The 13,957-nt window shown below is 41.0% G+C and overlaps 1 protein-coding gene across 1 annotated transcript in view; it reads right to left on the minus strand.

Moving 5' to 3' along the window:
- Positions 1–13,957, minus strand: part of Exoc6 (exocyst complex component 6) — a 139,431-nt gene that overhangs the window by 66,031 nt on the left and 59,443 nt on the right. The window contains exons 14-16 of the mRNA XM_059253754.1: positions 11,218–11,327; positions 9,483–9,594; positions 8,379–8,513 (exon numbers count right to left, since the gene is read on the minus strand). Of these exons, the coding sequence (XP_059109737.1) occupies positions 8,379–8,513; positions 9,483–9,594; positions 11,218–11,327 (357 nt within the window). The remainder of the gene's footprint in view (positions 1–8,378; positions 8,514–9,482; positions 9,595–11,217; positions 11,328–13,957) is intronic.

Below are 13,957 nucleotides of genomic sequence, written 5' to 3' on the forward strand. Positions count from 1 at the left end.
AAGCTCACACTGATGACTGACCTGGAAGCTTGTACAAGCAGGAAATGAGAGCTAAAGCAGAAGTGTCAACTTGGTCTGTTTTAAGGCGTGTCCCAGCACACATGCGGACTCTCTTAGAAAAGATGGAGATTCAATGGTTCTAGGCTTGCAGGGAAGTCTCTGTCTAATCATTAGCTGACCAGTGAGCTAAGCGAGTAGACTTCAGTGGCCACACAAAGAAAACAGACTTTACAGGTTCAGTCCAGAAAAACAATAAAGCACCAACAGGAAGAACAACAAATCCAGGGATGAATGAATACTCATTTCCAATAAAAACTGCAAATCATGCAACAGATAGGAAAACATGGCCTCCTGAAGGAAGAAAAAGCAATCAATGGAAGAATCTTTGAGGAAGCCCAGTTACTAGACTTACAAGACAAAACTTCACATAAACTATTCAAAATGTGTCGAAAAAACAAAAGGAAACCTTAGAAACCCTTTAAAACAAGGAAACTGCCTCGGTAAGTAGAAACTATAAATAGTCAAATGACTAAAATGTATTAGGTAAAATGGGAAAGAATCATTAGAAAGACTCAGTATCTGGTGGGAGAAATAAATAATGAACGATACAAAGCAACTAGACCTCGCACAAATCTGCACTCCGCTCAGCAACAGCTGGCCACATATTAGTCCCTAAGAATAAAAAAAGATGAACTTAAAGGCTAAACACAGATTTCACAGCTGTGCTCACTTCTCGAGAAACAGGGAAAGGCAGCCATCAGGGTCAAGTGCAGATGTAATATTCAGAATAAAGATACACGCCTAGATGAGTGCAGTACTCCGACCTTATCTGAGGAGGTTCTTTATGCAGCAGACAGCGGTTAACACAGAAACTGACTTGTCAAAGTGCAGAGAGTAAGTGTCTGGAGAGTGCTCAGCAATAAAGGATACATCGACATCATGCCCCTTCCCTCAAAGCTCAGGGACCAGCTTACAAGAAGGGGCAGAAAGATGTAAGATCAGAGTTTGGGAGCAGATGAGCAAAACTCTGTCGCTTAGACACACAGGACCATTGCATCCACAGGCTTAGAGCAGCTGTGATTGCCTTCACAAGACCTGTACAAGATCAAGCCGGTCAGTATTCCAACAGAGTAAAGAGGCACTCATGAGCCCCACCCCTAACTGAGGAGCTACCCACAATTGATGGCTGCTAGAAGAAAGAATACATTTTCTTTAAGGGTGTTGTCCCTGGTAGGTCCCTATTATGCTTCAATGGGTAACCCTGCACCCCTGAGTATATGGGCAGCACACACCAGACTCAGTGGGATATGAATAAAAATAAAAAGAAGACATGAAGTTGGGAGGGAGAATGGATATGAGAGGTGTTAGGGGAAGGAGCAGAGGGTGAATATGACCAAAATTCACTGTATGCATGTTTAAAATTATCAAAGAATTAATACAAATATTTTTTAAAGAAAGTATCTAGAATGCAAATAAAAATAAAGTTACACACACTAAATAAATGAAATAAGTAAATGCAAAAAATATAATCGTGATCCATTATCAGGTTTTTGTTTGTATGCCCTTAAAAACCTCTTTCAAATGGATAATATACAAGAAGGCAATATGAATGATTAAAACGTACCATATCTAGCTTTTAGTGTGTTTGTGACGCCCTCTCCACTTCTGACACTGCCTAACCATTTCTATTCTCTGCCACACCTGGCAGCATAAGGAAAGCCAAGCCCTGGGCAGCTTCTCCATCTGTAGGCCTCACAGTAGGACTGGAACAGGACTTGCAACAAGGATTTTCTTCGATCCCTATTCAGAGGTCTAATACAGATTTAACATATAAACATATAACATATAAACAATAAAAACTGTCAACAGTATCCCTTGTTGGCTGTAGAAGAAAGTAAACACAGTACTGTAGATGAAACAAGAGCTTAAGGTAAGTTAAAAAAAAGTCTTAGCTGTAAGTGTAATAAAGTACCGCTAAGTATGACAGTATCAGTGAGTTCTAACTCAGTAACCTACAGTAACTTATACTCCCCAAAATGTCTAATGCAATTAAAGTAAAAAAAAAAAATCTTAAGACTGAAGTACTAACATTACTGTTTATCAGTGACAGTACTATCACTATATAGCGAGGTCTCTACGTAAAGAATGTCCACCAAAGCCAGGCATGGTGGCACACACCTTTAATCCCTGCACTCAGGAGGCAGAGGCAAATGGATCTCTGTGAGTTCCAGGGCACCCTGGTCTACACAGTGAGTTCTAGGACAGCCAGAGCTACATAGTGAGACCTTGGCTCGAAAAACAAACAAACAAACAAGAATATCCACCAAAATGTAAGCTTCGTTAAGGAAAGAAGTTTTCATCTGTTTTGCTCACTAACAAAGCCCCATGTAGCTAGAAGAGTACTTGGCACACAGTACACAGTAGATAAGTAGTTGTGAAACGGTATCTTGGAGAAGTTTGTAATCTAGTTCATATACAAAAGTGCCACACAGAAAGTAACTACAGACTGAGTAAATATAAACAGTAAGTGCTTACATGTAGTTAAAAGAGAGGCTGTGGTGATGTGAAAATGGGGGCCTACCAAGAAGCACCGATGTCAGCTGCTGTTCCTTGAAACACTAGAGAGTAACTACCTACCTCAGGACTTGGTGACTTAAAAGGAGTGTTTTACTAAGGTCACAATGTCCCAGGTTGGAGGACAGAGGGGATGACCTTGCTCTAGAATGTCAGACCTCAGCTGGGATGACTGGGAACAAGACTCAGGAGCCGGAGGTTAGCATCATCTTGAGTCTTTCACTCAAGCACCTGGCACCTGAGATGGGCGAGCTCTTCGCATGCCTCGGCATCTTCATGGCGTGGCTCCACAGCCTTGCTTGCTTGCTTTTGGGGACCAGGTCTCACTCTGTAGTCCAGGCTGGCTCAAATTCAAAATCTTCCTTCTTGACCCACTGAGTGCTGGCATTAAACGCTTGCACCAGCACACCCTGCTGGTGACTGGACTTCTAAGGGCAGCATATGGCTCTCTGCGGGCATGTCTGGAGTGAGGCAGAAGCTCCCTGCCTCTTCTGTCCTATCCTCGGGAGCCTTACATTATCTCCACTGCGCTCTCTGATTCTTACTATCAGCAAACACAAGATCGGTCATAGTTCCTCCGCTGCTCAACGAGAGAACTGCCAAGAAATTAGTCATTTAAAAAGTTGCCATCTTTAATCCCAGCACTCGGGAGGCATAGCCAGGCAGATCCCTGTGAGTTCGAGGCTACAGAGTGAGTTCCAGGATAGGCGCAAAGCTACACAGAGAAACCCTGTCTCGGGAAAAAAAAAAAAAAAAAGTTGCCATCCCTGGAGATCAACAAGATCACTCAGTAGGTAGTGACACTGTGTAAAATAATTAATACATCACAATATCAAGATTTCCAAATTGCACAGTTTAACTTACTGATATCATTTGTGATTGGACAATTGCAAAATAACATTTTGGATTGGAGCACTAGTAACTGGACAGAGGAGTCATGTTTACTATGCATCAGCCATAAGTAATACACACCCCTCTTTAACCTTCCTTGCTACATTAGGGACTGGTAGGCTGTCTAATGCTTGTGACCCACAGAACTACACCATACCACACCTTAATGATACCACTTGTAAGTCAGTTTCCCAGAGCAACATGAAGATGTTTATCACCTCGCCTTTTGCCCGGCGTTCATAGTCAGCCCCTTCTTCCACGTCTCATAACCTTCACTGAATCTAAGCAGATTAATTCAGGTCACTACAGAACTACAGCGAGGCAGCATTGCTGGAGCACAGACTCACAGACGCTCGATGCTCAAGGCCTCACCAGCACTCCACTCACTTCCCCCCACCATCAGGCAAAGGAAGGCGAGAGCAGTTATTCCTGCCCTCTATTCCATGCCCTACACCACGCATCCCCCACCCACGACTGCTCCTGCTTTCCTGGGCTGTGGCTGATGCAGGCAAGAAGAGGAAGAGGGCTGCATGGCAGTTTTCTTTCTTACTCTTGACCATAAGAGGCCAGTGACCTGCCTCTGAGCACGAACTCCATCCACAAAACCTTAAAGCAGTCCTAAGAGACTCCTCCAAACCAAAATGTTATTTTAAAAAATGCTACTCTTTTACGAGCCTATTTCACTCTAGCTTTAAAATTAATGCTGTATCTCCATCTTTATCTGTCTGTCTGTCTATCTATCTATCTATCTATCTATCTATCTGTCTGTCTGTCTGTCTGTCTGTCTGTTTGGTTGGATGGTTGGTTGGTTGGTTTTTCGAGACAGGGTTTCTCTTTGCAGCCCTGGCTGTCCTGGAACTCACTCTGTAGGCCAGGCTGGCCTCAAACTCAGAGATCCACCTGCCTCTGCCTCCCGAGTGCTGGGATTAGAGGTGTGGGCCACCACCCCTGAGCCTGTATTTCCATTTTTTTAACCACACAGTTTTATTATAGTATAATAAAGAAGGTTATTAGTTCACATTCTCTTGAAAATTTTTAAGTATAAGATGATTAAAATATTAACAAAATAGTAGAACCGAATACCTACACATTTTGAAGCCATGAAAGGAAAAGAACAGTTTTACTCTGAAGGCAGAAAATGTATAATGACAATGAAATCACTTACATTCTACTCAAATGAAGAAACTGTGTTTCCTGGGTCTGGGCATAGTGATGCACACCTTTAATCCCACACTAGGGAGGCAGAAAGAGGTGGGTCTGTGAAGCCAACCTGTCTACACAGTGAGTTCCAGGCCAGCTAGGGCTACACAGTGAAACCTCGTCTCAAATAAAAAGAGTGTGTGTTTTCTGGACTTAACGTTCAGAGAAAAAGAAGTGATCCAGATTACACTAGCTCACTTTGTTATGTTTTTTTTGAAAAGGAACTAAGCAATAATGAAGCAGAGAATATAAATATAAGAATTATTTTTGTCACTGTTGCTATCAAAAACTTTGGGATTAACCTACTTTTCTAGGGTAACATCAAGAAGTTCTGCTTTTCCTATAAACTCTCTGGGTTAAAACAAACTTTTCTCAAGACCTTTAAATTAAGGGAGGAGCATATTTTAAGACATTATTAATGCCCCTACAGACTATAATAGCAAGAAAAGAACTCTACGTAAAAACTTTAGTGACAGCGCTGAACAGGGAAAAATCAGCTAGCACTTCTGAACAGGAACAGTAGAGACACAAAAGGACTTCTCTAAGCACCAAGGTCTAAATGTTTTATAATCCAGACAAATAAAATCATCGGGAAGTACATGTGCCCTGGCCCAGCACGAACTGACACACTATATATATCCTCTTCATTAAAGTGTAAAGACTCAGCATATAAAATAACACTCTTCCTTTGCTTGTTAAAGAAATAGTGCCCTCTAGGGGCAGAAATGTATCTAGCATAACGTGCCAACCTCTCCTTCAATGTATGAAAATGCTCTTTATCAGTGCTTCTCAACCAAAGATGCAAAACAGAACCATCTGAGAAACTGTTTAACATACAAAAGTTTCTGCACCTCCTGGACTATAAACACATGTGTTCCGACTAAAAGCTAAGCAGTAATAGCTAAACATTGTTAGCAAACACCTACAACTTTCTGTTATCTATGGTTCCTCTTTAAAAAGCCTCCAAGTATGCTTTGGAAAACCACAGCTCTGGGTTTGGGCAGGACTGAACCCAGATCTAGCTCCAAGGATAGGTCCTGATGAGGACAAGTTGATCGGTAATTTCCCACCTTTCCAGCAAAGAATCCTGTAACAGCTAAGGCATGAGGTTTGGAGCTGGGATGAGGCAGCCATTTTACTATCAGGAGAGAGCCTAGAGGAGCTACTTGGTCACCACGTAGACTCCGCATACTGTAGAGTGTGGAGATGAAGCCAAACTTGCACAGATTAGTGGGAACAGAAGAAGAAAATTCTGGGTCCCTAAGGACCCCCTGAGCAGCCAACTTCAACCTCACCTGAAATCTGCCCTATTCTTGGACCTTTCAGTCACAATGGGCAAAAATGTTTCCCATTATTGTATTTTTTTTCTCTCTTTTTTTTAATGGGCCTTGATTTGTTGCCCAAGTTAGTCTCCAATTCCTGGGCTGCTTTGATTCCTCCTGCCTAAGAGTCCCACATAGTCTGAACTACAGGTCAGGCCAGCACACCACACCCATTATTGTTTAAAAAAGTTTGAGTTGTTTTTCTTACCATTTTTTTTCTGTTGATATCACTGATTAATACACGTATCTCATTTGAAACACTTTATGAACACAGAGGGACTAAAAGGGTTACATTAATTTTAATTGTTTAGAACAAAGGGAACACTCTATGGCCTTTCGGAGGCCTTAAAAATTGAAGTGAGAGGTAAGGTTGAAACCACCTCAACAAATGTGTCCTGCTTGGCTAGTTTTTCCTCAAGAAACAATATGCCAATAACCATTTGATCTGGACAAATGTGGGATGCTCTCTATTCTGTGAATGTGTTACTCTGATTGGCTAATAAATAAAGTGCTGATTGGCCAGTAGCCAGGCAGGAAATATAGGTGGGACAAAGAGAGAGGAGAATTCTGGGAGGAGGAAGGCTGAGACAGACACTGCAAGCTGCAGTGATGAGAAGCAGATGTTAAGATACAGGTAAGCCACGAGCCACGTGGCAACTTATAGATGAATAGAAATGGGTTAATTTAAGATATAAGAACAGATAGCAAGAAGCCTGCCACGGCCATACAGTTTATAAGTAATATAAGTCTCTGTGTGTTTACTTGGTTGGTTGGGTCTGAGCGGCTGCGGGACTGGCAGGTGAGAGAGATTTGTCCTGACTGTGGGCCAGGCAGGACCAGGAAAACTCTAGCTACACTGACCTTTCTGATTTGTATTACACGGCATACAAGATCCAGTTCATCATCGAATGGCACCCCTGATGCTAAAGACAGCAAAAACAGACTAACACAAAACCTAATATTCACTCACGAGAAGGAACGTGACGGTGAGATGGACAGAGAGAAGCCAACTTAAGAAATCCTGTATTTTAAAGGCTGAGAGATGTTCTTACTTGACACACAAGCATGAGGACCTGGGTTCAAGTCCCCAGAACCCACACAGAGTGGGTGCCATGCCATACATCTGCAACCCCAGCGTTCCTACACGGACATAGGAAGCAGAGACAGCGAGCCTGGTGTTCACAGCAATAGAGAGCAGTCTCAAAGAGAGGCTGGTCCGAGAGCTGCTGAGGATTCATCTGTCCCTGCCCTGTCTGCTGGAGTGCAGGGATTACAGACACACTGCTGCACCCAGCTTCTGTGGGTTCTGGGGATCTAAGCTCAGGTCCTAATGCTTAGTGATGTCATGGGCATATGGTACAGCAACTGAGTCAGGGAAGAACTGCCCTGAGTGAAGGTGGGTGGTAGTGCCAACAGCCTGGAGACTTAGAAGGGACAAAAGCAGAAGAAGAGGAACCTGCCAGCACAAAACTGTGCTCTAGCTGCCCTGGGGTAAGCCACTCTGCACTACCATGCACTCACCACAGCGATGCCTGGCCTCACCTTAAGCCCAAAGCAATCAAGCCAAGGAACCCTGGACTGAACTTGTGGAACTAAAGCCAAAATCCAGCCTTACTGCTTTAACTGTCCCCAGGGCTCCACCACAGCAACAGAGAGCGGCCAGAGCCAATGGCTCATCCACGGCTCAAGACTAATAGAGTAAGAAAACAGAGTACATCGGGCATGGTGGTGCACTCAGGCAGCAGAGGCAGGCAGGTCTCTGAGTTCAAGGTCAGCCTGGTCTACAAAGTGAGTTCCAGCACAGCCTGGGCTACACAGAGAAACCTTGTCTCAAAAAAACAAAACAACAACAACAAAAAAATAGAAAGAGAAAAAACAGGTTATAAAAAACATGTGAAATTAATCTTGTATTCTACTTAAAATAGCATTAATTGGTGAATCTCTGAGCACATTCCATGGCCTCATACAAACAGAACTCTTTTCATGTGACATAAGGAAGATTTCAATCTATTTTTCTTCAGATTAGAACCAAGAGGGATGGAAAGCAAACCTCGTACTTCACTTTTAATTTCCAAATACACACAATCAAGTACACTTATTAAAACTAAATTAAATTAAAATGAAAATGAAACATTAATGGAAACTGTTAGTCTGATTCAGTACTACCATTTATTGTCAAAACATAAACTATATTACAGAAAATCAATACTTTCTTTTTAATATTTCAGTAAGATGCTTAAGTTGCCAAGAGGAATGCACAACTGATCATCATTATGGGCAATGATTATCTCTAATATATTCTCAATGTTTAGAATATAACAAAAATTATCTTTAATTCTTAAAGTTTTCTTACAATAATTGAGCGAAAACTTATGGTCATATTTTCTATACCTTAAAAGTAGAAAGTCCATAAAGTCTTGTGGTGTGAACTGTTTCTTGAGAAATATTTGTAATGTTAGTCATGAAGTCCTCCAGGTATTTGCAAGCTTGTTCCAGGTGTGTTGTGTTTATGATGATTTGCACCAACTAAAACACATGAAAGCCACAGTAAATACAGATCATGCCTGTGCAGGACCACCTGATTTTTAAAAGCACAATCATTACTTCCAGTCTGCCACTGTACTATGTCTACAAAATTCCAGCAAAACAGGATACAACTGGTTATCTGATTTGAAAAGTCTACCCTAAATACTTCTTAGGAGAATTAATGTTGTTTTAAAAATATGTATATTCTAGGAGTCCACAGCCAATTATTTTGAAATAACTGTCCACAGTAATTTATAGATCCCATACACTTAATAAGTACAAAGTGAGGATTGTGACCGTCTATGTAAAAGCTGAAGTCTAAGCCCGTCATATCTCCAACTGTCCACTACTCCCCAAGTAAGGTCTTCCCTCATATTTTCTTTTTTTAAATATTTTAAAAAAATTGTATGTGTCTTATTTACATGCATGTTTGTACAGCATGTGCATGCAGTGCCTGAGGCCAGAAGAGAGTGTCAGATCCCCAGATCTGGAGCTACAGATGTTGTGAGCTGCCCTGTGGGTGCTGGGAACGGAACCCAGATCCTCTGGACGAACAGTCAGCCTCTTAAGCGCTGTGCCATCTCTCTACCTCCTCTCTCGTGTTTGGAAAGAATTGGACTGATGCTTTTACCTTTTTAAGGTCTATTTACATTAACAAATTTTAAATGCAAAGCTACAGGATAACATTTCACATCCATTCACATATATTTTTTTGTTGTTATTTTATGTGCATGGATGTTTTGCCTGCATGTGTGTCTGTGCAATACATGCGTGCCTGGAGCCCACAGAGGCCAGAAGAAGGTATCAGAGCCCCTGAAACTAAAGCTGCACTGGTTATGAGCTGCCATGTGTGCGCTGGAAATCTAACCCAGGCCCTCCTCAAGAGCAGTTATGTGCTCTTCCTCTGAGCCATCTCTCCGGCCCCAGTTTTTTCAAATAATAAAACATTTGGTTAGTATTTCTTCTTACCTCTGTCAAACCTATATGAGGTTTTCTAATAAGGCTCAGTAAACAGCTACTCAGAATTCTGGTCAGCAGCAGATTTGCTGATTTCCTAAGCATATCATCTATTTCTGTTGAGCTGAAAACAAATGTTAACATTGATAAAACTTTCCAAGAGCATAATCAGTTAACATTCTCAATAATATAACATAACTTACTAAAGTAATTTTTCTAAGTTCTATCTTTTATATCACATATAAATCATATAACTTTATATATGTTTATCTTATATAAATGGCAGTAACTCACTGAGCTACAAACTTCAATTTAATTTTAAAAGGGATTATTTCCCTAAAGCAGAATGTTCATTTGTGACATAATTTAAATATACCAAATCAATCAAGATAAAAAAATGTGATACTTTGTACAAAGCATTATTATAATTCCAATGTAAAGCAGTCACTTTGTAAGGTACTGTATACACAATAATAGCTAAAAGTTACTTTTAAAATACAAATTGAGAGACTAGGGGTATAGCTCAGTGGTAAAGTGCTCGCCTGGCATACACGAGGCCATACAATGCCAGAGCAGTAGGGTGTGATATGTTCTGCAGCATCTCTGGTCCTTGCCTGCTAATTCCAAGAAGCACTGCTACCCACAGCTGTGACAACCAAAAATGTCTCTAGGTAGTACCAATTGCAGGGGGGTAGTTTTCAGAGAAAACCAAAATTATCCCATCGGAACTCCTGCCTTAAACATGAGTAAAATTTTATCAGCCTTTATATAAAGCTAATTCCAAAACGTTAAATTTCTGTACTTTCTCCAAATTATCAGTATGTTAATCAAGAATAAATTTCTGTATTTCAAGAATCAACATTTAGCTTAGACAAAAGTATTTGTAAAAACATTCAAATTTTATACATAACCAATTTACAAAACATTAAAGCAGTTAATGTTTCAGATTCTGCTCTGTAGTTTTAGTAGTAATTCATAGCACTGAGGGGGAATGCAAAAAAATGAGTGCTAAATATTCAAGGGTAAAAGGCCATTACTTATGAAATTTTCTTTCAAATGTCTTTTAAAACACACAAAGGGGCCGGGCGGTGGTGGCGCACGCCTTTAATCCCAGCACTCGGGAGGCAGAGGCAGGCAGATCTTTGTGAGTTCGAGGCCAGCCTGGCCTACAGAGCGAGGTCCAGGAAAGGCGCAAAGCTACACAGAGAAATCCTGTCTCGGAAAAAAAAAAAAAAAAAACAAAGGGGCTGGAGAGATGGCTCAGCAGTTAAGATCAATGGCTGCTCTTCCAGATGACTCAAGTTCAATTCCCAGCACCCACATCATGGCTCATGACCAGATGTAACTCCAAGGGATCTGATGCCCCTTCTGGTCTTTTTGGGCACCAGGCACGCACATAATGCAAAGACATACATGCAGGCAAAACATCCATACTCACGGAATAAAATACTACTACTAATAATAATAGGCAAAGAATATGTGGCAAACTATTTATTACTGTCAAATCTAGATACTGAAGTTGAGGGTAAAGAACTTTCCCATCAAAAACATCTGTGCCTTACATGTCTTAACACTAATATAACAACAAGTTAAATAAGACAGTTACAGCAACCTAACCCTAATACAACTCAAATACAGAAGCCTTGCCAATCAGATGACAGGCCACTGGAGAGTTAGGGTTTGGAAATCCAGTGCTAACACTTCCCAAAAGCACATGGCAAAGCAGCTTTTATGTTAGTGAGCTTACCTTCGGTGTAGTGACTCCGAAAATTTAAGGCTGGCATAAATAAATTCTTTAACTTGAATATAAATAAGAGGCACTGACTGGGACATGGGAAACTTCTTTGGGAAAGATTGCTGTAAAAAGAGAAAGTTAATACTATTTTTGAGATTTTTTTTTTAAAAAAAATAACATTCTAGTCTCTTATAAAGTTAAAAAAATTAAGATGATTTCACAATTGAATTTAAATAATTGCATAAAATTCTATGGTTATATTTCTACATTATTCTCATATGTTCTGTTTTTTTTTTTAACTTTCATCTATTTCATTAGTTAGCTAGCCATTTTGAGACAGGATCTCACTAGGTAGCCTGGCTGGCCTTGAACATGTGGTTCTCCTGCTTTTGCTTCCCAAGGGCTAGGATTACAGGCATGTGCTGCCATGTCTAGCCTATTTTTAATGTTAAACAAATCCAGAATTTTATTATTTATTTATTTATTCATTTATTTATTCATTCATCTATCTACCTATCTACCTATCTACCTACCTATCTATCTATCTATCTATCTATCTATCTATCTATCTATTTATTTATTTTTAAAGCATGACCATTGCCTTCAGTGGTGGCGTGTACCTTTAATCTGAGCATGTGGGAGGCAGAGGCAGGAGGACCTCTGAGTTCAAGACCAGCCTGGTCTACAGAGTGAGTTCCAGGACAGCCAAGAGCTACACAGAGAAACCCTGTTTCAACAAAACAAAACAAACAGTTACAGCCATGTAATCCTATGTTTAGATCGCAGTATTGGACTCTGTTGAGCACAGACTGCGCATGCCAACACCGCTTTGTGTTCTGATAATACAAGCAGGTGATGTTTAGCTGTTTGCTTCTTTCTACTCACAAGAGTCAGGCCAGTTTCCTGACTCAGAGGGCTTTTGTTTGGGGTGGTTTTGTTGTTGCTGTTTTTTATACCTATGTATTTGCATATGATGTAAAGTGTGTACATGCGGTGTATGCACGTACGTATGCAAACCTGTCTGTATACACAGAAGCCAAAAAGAGTATACCAAGTAGCCTGCTCTATCACTCTCCACCTTATTTCCTTGACAAAGAGTCTCTTACTGAATCTGGAGGCAGCTGTTGGCCAGCAATCCTCCTGTCTCTGCCCCACAGCACACCGGGGCTATAGGCACACATAGCTTAATCTGGCTTTTATGTGGGCTCTTGGGGATCCAAATTCAGGTCCTCAAGTTTGTGCAGCAAACATTCTTACCTGCTGAGCCATTTCCTCAGCCCAGGTTTTTATAACAGTAAGACTCCCTTCACTTAAGCGTCACTGAAGGTATGAGGCCAGTTAAGATGACATCCAGTTTATTCCAAGTTTCAGCATATATCTTACTGAAATTTTCTGATCCCTGTGCCATGATTTACTTCTAAACTATTTTATCAGCCAATATTCATTTGAAAATTCTCAATCTCCAGAAAGGAAAATTCTTCCAAGATTTTAACTCCACAGCCCCTCGTTTGTACGTTAAGAAGTCTAACCTAGACTTCTACCCTCACATTTACTGCACCCTTGCTATGTCTGTGAGTATACCCCCTAGTCCACCCCAACTCCCTAGTTAAGGCCACCTGGCTTCTCTGAAGACCTGGTACAGCTGGCCTCTTCTGCGTCTGCAATGATCTCACCTCTGTCCTGCCCAACCCTGGCTTTCCTTCAGTTTCTCTATTTCTCTTACTCAGCCATCTTTAGGACAAATAAATTGTCCTAAATAAATCTCAAAGAGCTGGAAAAGCAAAAATAAGAGAAAAATAAAAATTTTAAAGGTGATTATTATACAAAATATGATATGCATTTTTGGATTTTGTATGTGTGTGAGAGACAGGTGCATGTTCATATGTGTGCATGTTTGCGTAAGTACGAGGACAATGCAGCCCAGTGTTCATGTGAAGGTCACAGGACAGCCTCGGTGTCAATCCTCACCTTCTACCTCGGTTGCAAAGTATATTCTTTTCCTTTAGACCTGGTTCTACCTGGAGATAATGGATATGGGTGACTATGCATGTTTGTGTACATGTATGCATACACATGTGCACTCACATGTTTTCCAAAGTAGCTTACATTGGCTACTTTAAAATTATATTGTTATTTTGACTGTGAATGGCATATTCCATCTTCCATAAGAAACCTACAGGCAGCTACTACCCTCACATATCTTGCATTTAATCAAAATAAATTTTTATAGAAAGCGTGAGCATGCATGTGTGTACGTGTGTGTATGCACATGCACATTCCTGTGCACTTGTGTGTGGAGGCCAGAGGTCAAGGTCAAGCATCTTCCTCTATTGCTTTCCACCTTCTTTTTAAAACACTTTCAGCTTCTGCTGCATCTGCCTCCCAGCGCAGGGGTTACAAACACCCTGGGTGACGCCCAGCTTTGGCTTCTCTGTGGGCAATGGGAGTCTAAACACAGGAACTCATGCTTGTGCAGCGAGCGCCTCTCCCACTGAGCCTTCTCTCCTCTCTAACAAACTTCTTTTCTAAAGCCACATAACAAGGCCACACAGTGACACATATGTCCAAGATAATCTCTCCCTAGAGCACACTTGTGCTAGCTAGTTTTAATGTTAACACACACAAACTAGAGTCATTTTAGAAGAGGGAACCTCTGTATAGAAAACGCCTCCCCATGAAACTGGCCTGTGGGTCTACCTATAGTGCATCTCTTGATTAATGATTGACATGGGAGGGCCCAGATCACTGCAGA

This window comes from Peromyscus eremicus, chromosome 1 (assembly GCF_949786415.1).
Source record: "Peromyscus eremicus chromosome 1, PerEre_H2_v1, whole genome shotgun sequence".
Lineage (NCBI taxonomy): Eukaryota > Metazoa > Chordata > Mammalia > Rodentia > Cricetidae > Peromyscus > Peromyscus eremicus.